The sequence below is a fragment of the Grammomys surdaster genome, unplaced genomic scaffold (genome assembly GCF_004785775.1).
Source record: "Grammomys surdaster isolate TR1022 unplaced genomic scaffold, NIH_TR_1.0 126176, whole genome shotgun sequence".
Taxonomy (NCBI): domain Eukaryota; kingdom Metazoa; phylum Chordata; class Mammalia; order Rodentia; family Muridae; genus Grammomys; species Grammomys surdaster.
In genome coordinates this window covers 6,582,805-6,596,292 of record NW_021620983.1, presented here as the reverse complement: position 1 = coordinate 6,596,292, position 13,488 = coordinate 6,582,805, and the positions used below count along the sequence as shown (strand labels likewise).

Here is a 13,488-nt window from a genome sequence, read left to right as displayed (position 1 = left end):
GAGAGGAGAGGAGAGGAGAGGAGAGGAGAGGAGAGGAGAGGAGAGGAAAGGAGAAACCAGCCATGAACATGCAACAAGAGAGGGGAGAGGGGAATGGGGAGAGAAGGGACAGAGGAGGAAGAGAGTAAGAGCAAGAGAAGAGAGAAAGAGAGTGAGGAGGGGGCAAGCAGCCCCTTTTATAGTGAGTCAGGCATATCTGGCTGTTGCCAGGTAACCGTGGGGCAGAGCCTAAAAGAAATGCTAACAGCATCAACCTACTTGCACACACAGGCCACCTCGTTCTCATTTGCATCAGGGCCCCTGTCTCCCTCTCAGCCTCTGCCAGGGCCCTGCTTCTCCATCCCTTCTTTTCTCCTCTTTCTCCGTGGAGTATGCTGGTACATGAAACATCTCATCTGCCTCCTTCTAAAAGATTCTCTGTGGAAACCTGGTAGAGCAGTGGTTCTCACCCTTCCCAACACTGCAAACCTTTAGTACAGTTCCTCGAGTTGTGGTGACCCCCCCACCCATAAAATTATTTCCATTGCTACTTCATAACTGTAATTCTGCTACTGTTATAAAGTGTGATGTGAATATCTATGTTTTCCAACCGTCTTAGGAGACCCCTTATGAAAGGGTGAGTCAACCCCAAAGGGATTACAACCCACAGGTTGAGAACCGGCTCTGCTACAGTTTGAGAGCAGACAGTCTTCAAACTTCATTCTGTGTCCATGGCACGCACAACACCGACTGATCACAGACTGAGAGTTTAGATTCTTGGTCACATCCTTGGGTTATTGACTGTCCCCAAATTCCTATCAGAATTGGATTACAGCTCACCAGTGTTACTGAACAGATCTAGAAGAGTCAAATGCCAGGAGGTGTCTGTCTTCGTCACCTCAGCGTCCATGCTCATTCTGGTGCTATGAGGAGATGATGCACCCTCATGGGACTTGCTTTCTTCCCTTTCAGCCTAGCCTGACTCTGTTGGCCCCATCCGCCCTGGTCACCAAGAGCAGGTGTGAAGTAATCTCTGCCGTGCGTCCTCACAGCTCCAGTGAGAAAGCTGCACCAAGATCGCCCTGCTTTGACCGTCAATACCTTTATTTACTTGAAGAAGGGAAATGGTTAAAGCCAACCATTAGAAATGTTATTTTGAAGGTAAGAGTTGCACAGGGTCGAAAAGAATGCTCTTTATTTGTAACAAATGCATCTGTACAGATGATTCATACAAACTGAACTTCTTGCTGAATTATCAACTATATACAAAAGACCCCAACAGATTTGTCACTAAACATTCACATTGGTTCATAATACAGTAGGGTATAAAAATCAAAGAGTTCGGCTGAACTCAGCAAATCAACCTCCTGCTTTGAGTTCAGCATTAAGAGCTAGTCATAGTACAGTTTTGACTTCCCAGCATGCCTTAGAAGAGTCTACAACTGAACTGTACTGAGATCGGTGTGGGTGAGCAACAGTGAAGTTCACGGAGATTTCATTACAGTGCCCTCTAGTGGAAGCAATGGGGTACTACAGCTTACAGAGAGCTGTCCAGACTGGATTAGTGTTAGGACCGAGTCTGGAAGACAGCATGCAGATTCAAAATACTATAAAGAATCAGAAGCATAGAGACTGAACAGGAAAGTCAGTTTTCAAAATTGGAAAATGATAAAATATATAATTTGAACATTAGGAAACATTTAAAAAAAATGCAGGCATGTCCAGCCATGTTCACCAATGAGTGATAGGATCCTGCTGTTAGGTTTCTCCTGCTTGGTAGGATGGTGTCTGTTGTTCTTGTGGTTTTGAAAAGTATTTCTCAGAGACAATTAGAAATATTGAAACAGAAACATTAAGATACAGGCTATGGTTGTCTAAATAGGGAGAAAATAACAATTTCTCAGGTATGTGACTTAACCCCTCCCCTCCTTTCCACGTCTGGGCAGCCCATGGAGGATTTGCAGTAACAGCGCTTGCTGCATAGGAACCAGCCCTGGTCTCACTGACCTTGCTGAAAATGGACACGGAGTTCCATGACTGGAGAATTTTATGCCCCCCTTTATTAATAATTCTGCTGTCACCAAATATGATGCTAATAGTGTCTCATGAGTCCCGCTTTTGACACATTCTGGAAGTACGTGTTTCTCATGGAAAGAACTATCTGCTTTCCACATCAGTAAAGCATATTTACACGTGTCCCAGGTGCCACATGGCAGAGAACGGAATCCACTTCATTTTCCATTCGATTGTGCGTACTCCTTCAAGAACCTGCCCACTTCACTGTTTCTCATCTTCTCTGTGAATAGTTCATCAAAGACTCTGTTCTGCTTCGGAGTGAAGTAGTTTATCCAATCACCCACCACTCCTGGAAACAGGAAACATGTCAGGCAAGAATCAGTTTCCACCCACAACACTCACAGAAGAAATCTGCCAGCTTTTCAATCAAATGGGAGTGTTTGGTCTCTCCAGGTGATAAGATGATGGGGGTGGGCGTTACTTCTCACTTTTTCACTCACTTCTTTGTTAGTTACGGCTTAGTTACTTGTTGCTTGTACTTGTTACTTAGTTACTTGTTACCTAGTTACTTGTTACTTCTTAGTTACTTGCTAGTTACTTAGTTACTTCTGTGATGGCTGTATATTAATTTCCACAGCTTACAATGATTTAGAGAAAGATTTAAAATAAATACATATATTTTGCTAGAGCAGCCCAGGACGTTCTAATCCAAATGTGACACAGCATAAATGCGCCAGTAAATGTGAGCACAAAGGTACTTCATATGATTGCCTCCTCCGGTGCCTGCACTGCGGAAGCTGGTCTGAGAATGCACCTTAGGAATGGGTAGTATTTTCAGAAATGTCTTTTCTACAGAATGAACAATGGAGAACTGGGCACATAAACAGAAGTTTTCAATACAAGGCATTTGGTACTAAATGTACATCATCTGCCGGCCTCGCTGAATTTGAGAAATCCTTTTTTGTCAGCCCCTCCAAACTGCCTTCCTCACTTCCAATATGCTCCCCTTGTCAAACATGGGGCTCAGGCTCCATCCCTGGGGTCTCCCTGACCTAGGGCCGACAGCACATTACTTTATCACTACATTTGTTCTCCGTGGTCTTTTGTTTCCAAATTAGCTTATAAACTTTTTCAAGGGCTATCATGTACTCTGTGTAATCAAGATCTAAGCATCTTATGTCATGTGTTCAGAAGACACACATGGCTCAATTGCATGCAGGACAATGGCACCTACAGAAAAGAAATGCAGATATTCAAGGAACTGCTTCTTTCTTCACATTTTACCTATTTTATTAAAAGCATATATATTATATTTTTAGACAGAGTCATATTACATAGTTCTGGTTGGCTTGGAACCAGATCTGTGTGGCTCAGGCTGGCCTCAGATCTGCTTGCCTCTGTTTCCAGAGTATTGGAATTAAAGATGTGCACCGTCATGCTCAGCCCATATGAAAATTAATATACTGAGATTGGATTAAGATAGACGTCATGGATCTGAACTCAGAAAACTGCGGCCTGTGTACTAAAGCTTGCTCACCACTTGTTTTTGTTGCGTTTTGGTTTTTCTGGTAGCTGGTGTCGCTATTTCACAGATTTATTTATTTCATGTGTATAAATGTGTGTCAGCGGTGGATGTATCCGGCAGAGCCAGTCCTCCACGCTTACATCCAGAGCAAAGAAACCACACACAGGTGGACCGTCCATACTGTTAGTTACAGGTAGTGCGGATAGAGTTTCATCTGGGGATGTTCGTCCCGGTTACAGCCACGGTAGGTGGGGGCGGGGTGGGGAATAATCATCACAGGGTTCTCCCTCTCTCTCTCTCTCTCTCTCTCTCTCTCTCTCTCTCTCTCTCTCTCATGTGTGGGGTGAGACTTGAGAGCAATGATTGTTAACAAGAATCTCAAAGGGTGATGTAATAAAACACAGGGCCACGCCCTCCCCCCCCCCCCATTACTCAGCCTCTTGTGATCAGTCTCTTCTCCTCTTTGTTCCTTGGCTTCGCTTACACACACTCCCCTCCCTGCCCCACCCCTACCCATGCCATGAGATCTGTCTGTTTATGATCTTTCTCCAGAACGCCTCGCAACCTCTTACCCATTCCTACCTGCCTCAAACTAACTACCATGCTGTCCTGTGTGCACTCAAAGCTCGTGCAGCGCGCTCCTCTCCGCCCTTCTTTTTCTCTTGTCAGGCCTTCCTGCCAGCTCCATCCACACTACTGCGGAAACTGCTCAGAAGAACTGGCAGATTACCTCGTGTGCCTGACCCTGGCTTTCGGTCTAATTCTGGCCTAAATCTTTTCTTGGCTTCCTTGGGCTGCTTCATTCCCTTGGGATATTAGGGTCTTCTGTCACTCCAGCTCTTGGCTCGCACACAGACGACTCTGCCTCATCCACACAATCTGCCAATGGCTTCCTAACTGACTTCTCAAATAAATGTCATGCGGGGGTGACTGACAATGTTTCTCACCTAAACAATTTATCTGGCATCCTGCTCAGTTCTTCTGTCTTACTTCCGCTCTCTCCTAAGCACGTTTATAATCTGCCTCTGCCACTATAGCACACAGACCAGCTTGTGCCAGGTCCCCTCTTCAACCACGAATAAAGAGGTTGGGAAGAGGAGAGAGGGAGGGGATGGGACCGGTAGGAGGGAATGGGAGGGGCAAGGAGTGGATGGGAGGAGGGGGCCTTCTCATGAAGTTTAAGCTCTATGGCACCAATATCTTCTCTCCTTCATTGTGCTTCGCACAGGCCCACTACAGCACAGCACACTACTGTGTCTTCTAGGGAGCACACTGTGTGACAACTCAGCTGTGGTTGTGACCCCGCTCCCTCGCTGGCATTGGCTATCCCTGTGGTTCTGACCACGCCCCCTCGCTGGCATTGGCTCTCCTGGAAAGCATTCCTTGCCTATTATTTTCATAACCGCTTCTCAAACTTTCAGTCCCGGATCTACCGGGAGCAGGATCTCCTCCCTCACTGGAGGCGGATGATCCTGACCCACATTCCTAGTCACAGTTGCCTGCTGTTAGCATTGTGTATTCCTGTCTGGAACACGAATTTCTGGAGGAGAGGCGCTATGTTTTATTCACTATTTGCATATTAGTTTTAGAATTAATAGCTTATTAATACTTGCTGAATTGAATGCTTGCCTCGTTTCTTAACTTTGGTTTTGTGACTCTGCATAAATTAAGACTAAACTACAACAGTAGAAAATTTGCAATATCAGGATAATATCTGTTTTACACATGAATTGGCAAATATTTGCTTGGCGGGGGCATTGATTATATTCCATTGGGACAAGAAGGGGACTAGACATTTGCTTTCTAGTAAGAATCAGGCATGCATATATACTTACAAAACATCTTGCCTTTGTAAGTTCTAAAACATTTCTCCTGTAGCTAGATTAAAAACTTATACACTTCAAAAGAGTTCTGGGGAGTGCAAAGATGGCTCAGAGGTTAAGAATACTGGCTACTCTCACAGAGGACCTGGGTTCAGTTCCCAGTACCCACATGCTGGTTTACAACCAACTATTTAACTTTAGGGGATTTAATGCCCTCTTCTGATCTTCTTGGGAACTGTACCCATATGGTACAGACATACATGCAGTATATTTCTTCATATATATATATATATATTAGAGATATTCTATGTCCAGATAAACCTGGATATGTCCTACTTAAACCTGGAGAATTATTGGGAGAGATTTAATTCCCTTTCTTGTATTTCTATTCACATTGATAGCTTTAAATGTAACTGCTGACATCCTCTGTACACAGAGAAGACTGGTTCCAGAATTCTCTAAGTCACCACCATTCTGAGATGCACGTTGCTTATACAAAATGGCGTCTCACCTCTGCTTATATAAAATTTACATGTAACCTCCTCATACATCATCCCATTACCATTAACTGTCTGTCCATTACTTATTACAATCTCAACACCACATACATAGTTGGGACTTTGCTGTTGTCTGGGAAACAATGAAAATGGAAGTCTGCACATGCTCAGTATGGGCACAATTATCTTCCGGCTTTGTGGCTGACTCCTGGATGAGCAAAGAACCTGTAGAAACCGAGAGCCAACTGCTCCCCAGAGGGAGCCGCAGCCACAGCCGCCCCTTGCCCACGCACCTTTTCTGAACACCAGCCTCCTGTTGGACGTGAGTGCACAAATGACGTGATTGGGATCACAGTTTTCTTTGGCAGCATTACTTTTCATTTCACTGAACGACGTACTCCGAGCAATCTTACCCATCTCGCTGTCACTCACATCAATGCCGAGGAAGGCAGTTATTTTCTTCAGACTCTTAACAAAATCCTGAGCGATAAGAAAGTTAAGTAAGTAAGTGTGCCTCTTATCTGAATACCAATTCATTCCTTTAAATTTTAAGGGGAAATTCACCCATTGTTTTGTTTAGTTTTGGCAAGGTTTCTCTGTCATCCTGGCTGGTCTGGAACTCACTGTGTAGACCACGCTGGCCTCGAACTCACTGAGATCTGCCTGCCTCTGCCTCACGAGTGCTGGGACACTCGGTCAGTTTTCACTTAATTTGGTTTCAGCAGCTGAGAGACTTACTTTTTTCATTTCTTCATAGAAGAGGAAGAGGACGTTTTTATCGTTTTTGTGTTCTTCCCAACTCAAAACGTGATCAAACCAGGAACCATACACAACTGGAAGAGAAGTACATGACCAAGTTACTGTTTACAATGATGGCTTCTTCTGCCTGGGCTTGCCCACATCAGCGCTTGCCTGCTTGTCTGGCGAGAGACTACCCAGAGGTTCTATTTCATAGCACCTTCACCTGGGGGAGGCACTGCCGGGAGCTGCTGGCCACGCCTTCACACTCCTGTGGGTAGTTTTTCCTTATTTCTAGTAAATAGTTTTTATCACAATAAAAAGTAGCAGCAAAATCAAAATGTATGTTTTTCTCAGTAAAACTCTTCCAAAGAAACATGAAAGATCAGTCATTTTCTTTAAAGGGTCATTCATAATTTCAGGTTTCTATTATAAAAGTTTGTAAACTTTTTCCCTGGGCCACGGTCTCACTATGTAGCCCAGGGTAGTTCTGAGACTCATGGTAATTCTCCTGCCTTAGCCTCTCAAGTGCTAAGATTGTAGCCATGAGCTATCACACCCGTTTTTAAAACTTCTTTTTTAAAAAGGATCTTACAGTGATTATTGATGATTAACAATTAAGATGATTATTATTTATTGGCTAAAAATTTAGACTAAATTAAAAGCATAATAAATTTTAAGAATATTCTGGATGGAACTATTCAGCCTTTGGAATGTCTCTGCAGCTGCCAGCATCACTTTATTTCCTTGTCAAATGATAGCCTTGAAAAACCTCTCAAGCCTCAAAAATCAAAATATCATTGCATGTAGCCTCCCTAGCAACGATGATTAGAAAACAAGGAGTACCCTAGTCGTCTCCTGATGCCAACTCAATTGGATACTATTTATAAAGCAGAAGAAGTTTACACGCATCCTTCCAGGGCTCAGTGTCACCCCAAACTCAAACTCCAGCTTGTCCCCTCAGTGTCAGAGACGCTGTCGGGGAAAGTTCCTGATGTCTGTTCACCCAGCAAACAAGAGTTTAGGAATCCCCGAGGGTCTGTTAGACATTGCGTGAGATGATTTGAACGTGAAAGCCTGGAATAAATTATACATGATAGTATATCATTGCAATATAATTACCTAATAAACTAACCGCAATTTTTAGTGATTTCAGATTTTGAGGTAACAAATTGCAAGTACATATACAGTTCTTTTTATTAATTAACTCATTCATTCTCACAGTAATGTTTCATTGTGATGTTTTCATAAATGTACATTATCATTATTTGCTATTTTTTATTTGCACACACACACACTCATACACGTGTACACACACACACACCCCACTGAAGTCCAGATTCCTCATATGAGAGAAAACACATGGCGTCTATCTTTCTGAGTCTCTCTTGCTTTGTTGCGTCTTTTTAAACCAGGAAGTTCTGGGATTGCTAAGATGCCATCACAGAGTTGGCCTTCTACCCCGGGAACCCCAGAGAGATAGATAGATAGTAAACTCCTTAATGTAATGCACCTATGTGCACCTATGTGCATTACATTAAGAGTGGCTAGCTTTTCCTTATCAGTGCTTCAGGCTGTTTTCGAATCTTACCCAATATCTTATCACAGAATTACCCAAATTATTACCGTGGCAGTAGAGGATTGCTTGTCTATGAAGAATGGCCACCCTTTTCCCAGACTCAAATGCCTGTAGAAGGAAGACTGATTTTTCTTTCATACACCTTAAGGAACAAAGGATAATCTCTCATCAGAGGTCTTCAGACTTTCAGAGAAACCCAGCTACTGCGGCCAGTGGACCAATTGACTCAGAGTCATGGTTACTGGCTAAACGGAATCAATCTTGGCCATTATAGCTTTTTCAGAAAGAAATGGATTGTAATGCACATTTAAGAATGACTTTCAGAGTTTGGGCTGCTCGTAATTTGAAAGGCAGCTGTTCTATTTGCCACAGAGGAATTTCTAAAATAAAGACAGGTCTCCTTTGAGGGGAGCTGCTTTTCTGCCTACCCCTCATCTTTCCAGTCACTGGTTCCTCTCTCTCCACTTCTGCCTTTAGCCTGGATTGTCTTCTCTTACCAACCAACACTCCTCTTCCCCTGAATGCCTGTGGGCAGAGCTGGTTCAGGCTCACCCAATCTATTTGTCTGAAAAATAAGTCAGAAACTTTGCTTGCTAGAAACTTCCAGAACTCTGCCCCCTTCCTATAGAACACAAGTTTCTTTGAGATGTTATGTCTTTTGAGTAGTCCCTACCCCACCCCCAAGTCTTCAATCAACCTGGTCACGCTACCAAGGTCACCGAGGACGCTGACTGTTGGTCACAGTCATCTGTGCGCCTGTTCCCCGCCCCCCTCCCCCCAGGTCTTGCCAACAGCTGAAATGACAGCTCCTACCATTCCCTGCTGACCCTTGCCGCCTCTGCTTTCCGCTAATTGGCTCACTGAGCTCTCTGCTTTCCTCTCATTGGCTCACTCAGCTGTCTCCCTGGCAGAGCTCCCCTGCTACTTTAACGCTTACATCAATAGACAAAAGAAGAAGAAAAAGCCACTCAAGTGTTGAAGCAAAACACTTCATCTTCTTCCCTCTCCTTCTTTCCTCTCCTGTTGCTGTCAGAGTGCTCTGTATTTAGACTCATGATACATGCTTTCAACCTGTGACCCCACGGCTCCCTACCCACCTACGCGCATTACGTTACTGCTCTATTCTATGCACCAGCTGTTTCTGCCTTCTGCCAGATAGCAATTATAATGCATTTCTTAGTTTCTGGAAATTGCTCTGAAGATATAGCCATTGTATTATAAAGCAAAACTTTCTGGAATGGAAGGCCTAGGAAATACGCGGTCCTGTTACAAGGTTTGAAAGGGAGCTAGAGGTGTAAAAATGAGTTCAATGTTCAGATATTAGTTTCATTGAGCTATTAATGTGGCTTGATATCGCCAGAGCATAATTTATAGTTACTGTTTAACTTCACAATCTACTACCCAGAAGGTAAATTAGATGATTATATAAATGTCTGGCTGCATCTTTACTCTCCTGTCTTTTTATATAAGTGGACATAGGAGCTGAGTGTACATAGGAAGATCAGCCCGGGATACTGTAGTGCCTTCATTATAAAATAACCTCCTTGATGCACACCTCCCTCAGTGTGAAGCTACTGTGTCTAGTAGAATAGCTGGGTAGATTCCTGCAGTATCCCGAGGTCAGAACTTCAGTTTCAACTCTGAACTATCCTGTAGGTGGGCCGTTCTGCTAGTCTTGCTTGCAGGTGAAGCACGGGTCTCTAAATAATTATGGGGCTGTCCAAAGTCATGCAGCATGAAGTGCAGACCAGGACTGATACCCTGTCTTCCACCCTAGAGACCTGTTCTCTCTGCTATACCACGTGCCACAAAAGAAGTAACACCATCTTCAGAGTCCTTCAAAACCCCCCTTGTGTGTGAGACACACCCATAGACATCTGCATCTGCGCAGCACCAGCAATTCTGTTGCTACCCTTCCTGTTATTTGGTGATGATGTCTTTTCCATGAGAAGATGTCATGTAGCCTATGCTATCCTTGAACTTGCTGTGTAGCCCAGGATAATCTTAAACTCCTAATCTCTGTGCATCAACCTCCCAAGTGCTGGGATTATACGTCTGCTCTGACTTACAAATAAGAAAAGTGAAGTTACTGCTCACATCCAAATAAAGCTTCTTAAGGACATACAGTGGTGACGGGCCTGACGCAGGATGACGTACCTAGGGTTGACACAGGATGACGTACCTACGGCTGACGAAGGATGACGTACCCAGAGTTGACGCAGGATGGCGTAACCCAGGGGTAGAATCGTTATCGATGAGATCTCATTTCAACTAAATATCTATTCTTTCACCCAAGGAGTAAGAGAAATGCCTGGAATGTTTTTCCAACCACTCTCTGCCTCTCCTTCTGAGAAGTCTGCTATAACGTGTGGTGCTCGCTGACTGAATATTTCCACCAAACACCACACAGTTATAGCAGGAGCGGGGTTATCCTGGTACTGCCCTGGTTCCTCCTACCTCACCCCGGTGTATTCACCTTCTGGGTGCAGAGTCATATCATAGTCAGGACATGGCCAGGTTGAAACACGGGCAGCAAGAGGAGAGGCAGCCACACTTTGCAAAGTGTGAAGCAAAAAATAGCATTTCTCCTCTTGAGGAAAAGCAGACTCAGGGTCTGTTCTGGAAAAAAAAATTGTGTGTTTAGATTTTGCTTATTCCAAAGGTGGACTCAGGGAAGAGTGAGGCACGCTGGTTGTCTTTAAATATTTAGAAGATGATCGGGCAGCTTTTTAGGCTAAATACATTGTGGCACCACGGTAATGGGAAAGATTTTGTAATAATAAATCTTGGTTCTAGTCCTTATTTGTTATGTATCCGTGAGTTATTTGGCATCACTAGTGTGTCACCCCTTGGAACTGTAAACTAAGGATAGTAGCGCCTACCACATGAGGTTCTTTCTGGTGAGGGTGAAATAAGGTAATATTTACCTAACGCTTAGCTAAGTGTCTGTCACATGGGAATCACACAGTAAACAAGAAGAATGAACGGCTTGCTCTGTGGCTCTGTGAGGTTAATGAACATGTGGTCGCGGCTGGAATAATCAAGCCTAGCCTACAGCATTCTGGGGAGGTTGGAGGGGGTCACATAAAGGCCAGGTGCATGTTTGAATCCTATAAAGTACCTGGAGGTCCTGTGACGTCATGATTCTGCTAGGTATGTGGCATTTGTTAAGGGGAAACTACACCACCAGGAGTTGAAACTGTGAGTCACACAGTCCCCGATGCGGGGAGGGGAGAAGAGGGGTCGCTGCAGATCTCAGGTTAAGGCTAGGCTTGCTGCAGCCTGGAAACGAACAGGGAGAGCTAAACAGTATACTAGCAAAATTATAAACTGTGTGCACTTAACAGAGGCAATATGTGCACAGGGGAAGGTCTCAGTGGGTGCAAAGGAGAGAGTGTGAAGTTGAGGGGGGAGGGTTGGGGGGGAGATAACCGGAAGCGCTGGGGGGCCGGGAAGTCCGAAGAGGACATGATCTAACGATATTACTCACAGGAGTGAAAGCCCCAAACGCTAAAAAAAAAATAAAAATAAAAAATGAAAAATAAAATAAAACTCAAAAAAAGTAATATATAAGTGGATTCTTCGACCTAGGTTGGGACGGGGGTGGGGCATTAGCAGAAAGTCAGATATTCCAGGCTTTTACATTGTCAACTCAACTCTTTGCAACTTATTCTTTAAGTGAAAGTTGGTCACTAAATGCATAACTAGGAAAGACCTACAGTGATTCCCAAAAGCGATGCAGTCCTCCAGGCGCTCATTTTAAACTCCTGTCTCCTAATTTCTTCACTGTATTGGCATACTGTCTGTGTTTAATATTTAAGAATTAAGTTTTCTGCTGGGCGCTTGGGAGGCAGAGGTGGCTGGATCTTTGAGTTTGAGAACAGCCTGGTCTACAGAGTGAGTTCCAGGACAGCCTGGACTGCATAAAGAAACTTTGTCTTGGAGTGGTGGGGGGGAAGAGTTTAAAAAGTTTTTAAGGTTCCTCCAACACCACTGAGTCAGAGGGAGAGGAACAAAGGCAAGGCGCAGTGGCAGGACAGGGCCCTGAGCACTTTGTCAAACCATGTCTCATGCAGTTTTCAGGATCAATTGCTTTCTGTTTCCTTTCCTGCATTCAATTTGCTCATGATTTGTTTGTTTCTTTGGAAGGATTTATGTGTGCATATGTCTTTTATTTGTTTGTGATATCTACTTCCAGGCTACCTAACTGTCCTCCACTGAGTGTATAATTACCTCACAAGGGATGGGGGAACAAAACTGGTGGCATATGAAAATATTTAAGAATCAATTTTTTTAACTAAAAATTTTAAAATTTTCAAAAATTAAGAAGGAAAAAATTAATCTCTATTTTGAAGATTTTATAAGTAACTCACAAATATGCCCCTCCTCATAAGTCAGAAGAATGACTGTGACGTAATTAAGAATTTGCTTAAAAGAAACAAAGACTCCTCAGCGCATGAGTGGAAACCGGAAATTAGGTTTCATCCCAAGGTTGGAGTGAGCTTTCATTTTAATGAATTTTAAAAGATGATTGTCAGGGCTGGGAGATTGCAGTACGCAATACCAGGACCTGAGTTCAAATCCCAGCATCCACGTTACAAGATAGCAGAGTGTGCCACAGGCAAGTCAGGACCTCAGCCTGGCTGAGGTGGAGACAGGAGGACCTCTGAGGTCCCTGGATGCTAGCCCCACTCCAAGCTGAGTGACCTCATCTCAAGGAAGTAAGGAAGGCTTGATAGAACATGGCATACAACGTTCTCCTTAGGACTCTGCACACCAATTCGTGAGCACACACACACACAGCACACACACAGCATACAGAGCACATGCATGCATACACACAGAGTAAACAAACACAGTTTAAAATAAGAAAGAGATGATTGCTATATTTACCATCTCCTTTGAGAAACAGCTCTAAAAATTCAGCCCATGTCTCTGCGGGAGGGAGATTGGGGTTGTCCCTGTAGTAGTGGAACATGGACACAGCTGTATCCTTCGGATTTCTGACAATGTAGATAATCTGTTTAAAAAATGCAAACAATTTACCCTTGAATGAAAATAGCCATAACATAAAATATTTCACAAAAGAAAGCTTCAGGGAAAACTTACCTATGCAAATTCTATCCTTTCCTTTCCTTTCCTTTCCTTCCTTCCTTCCTTCTTTCCTTTCTTTCTTTTTTTCTTTTTAAATAGCATTAGCTGATGACTGAATAGTCCTATACTTCAGTCTCCAGAAACCCACTGTGCATAAGAATCATCCAAGAAGAATGTTAATAAGGAAATTTTGATTCCAGAGGTCCTAGAGATGACCTATCTATCTTGCTGTGTTTT

General features: G+C 43.6%; 1 protein-coding gene across 1 annotated transcript in view; it reads right to left on the bottom strand.

The window, feature by feature from the left end:
• Positions 1-2,039: 2,039 nt before the first annotated feature.
• The window catches only part of LOC114612543 (sulfotransferase 6B1-like), a 17,383-nt gene continuing 5,934 nt past the window's right edge, over positions 2,040-13,488 (bottom strand). The window contains exons 3-6 of the mRNA XM_028757490.1: positions 13,051-13,177; positions 6,579-6,673; positions 6,134-6,320; positions 2,040-2,344 (exon numbers count right to left, since the gene is read on the bottom strand). Coding sequence (XP_028613323.1) covers positions 2,211-2,344; positions 6,134-6,320; positions 6,579-6,673; positions 13,051-13,177 — 543 coding nt within the window. The 3' untranslated portion in view covers positions 2,040-2,210. The remainder of the gene's footprint in view (positions 2,345-6,133; positions 6,321-6,578; positions 6,674-13,050; positions 13,178-13,488) is intronic.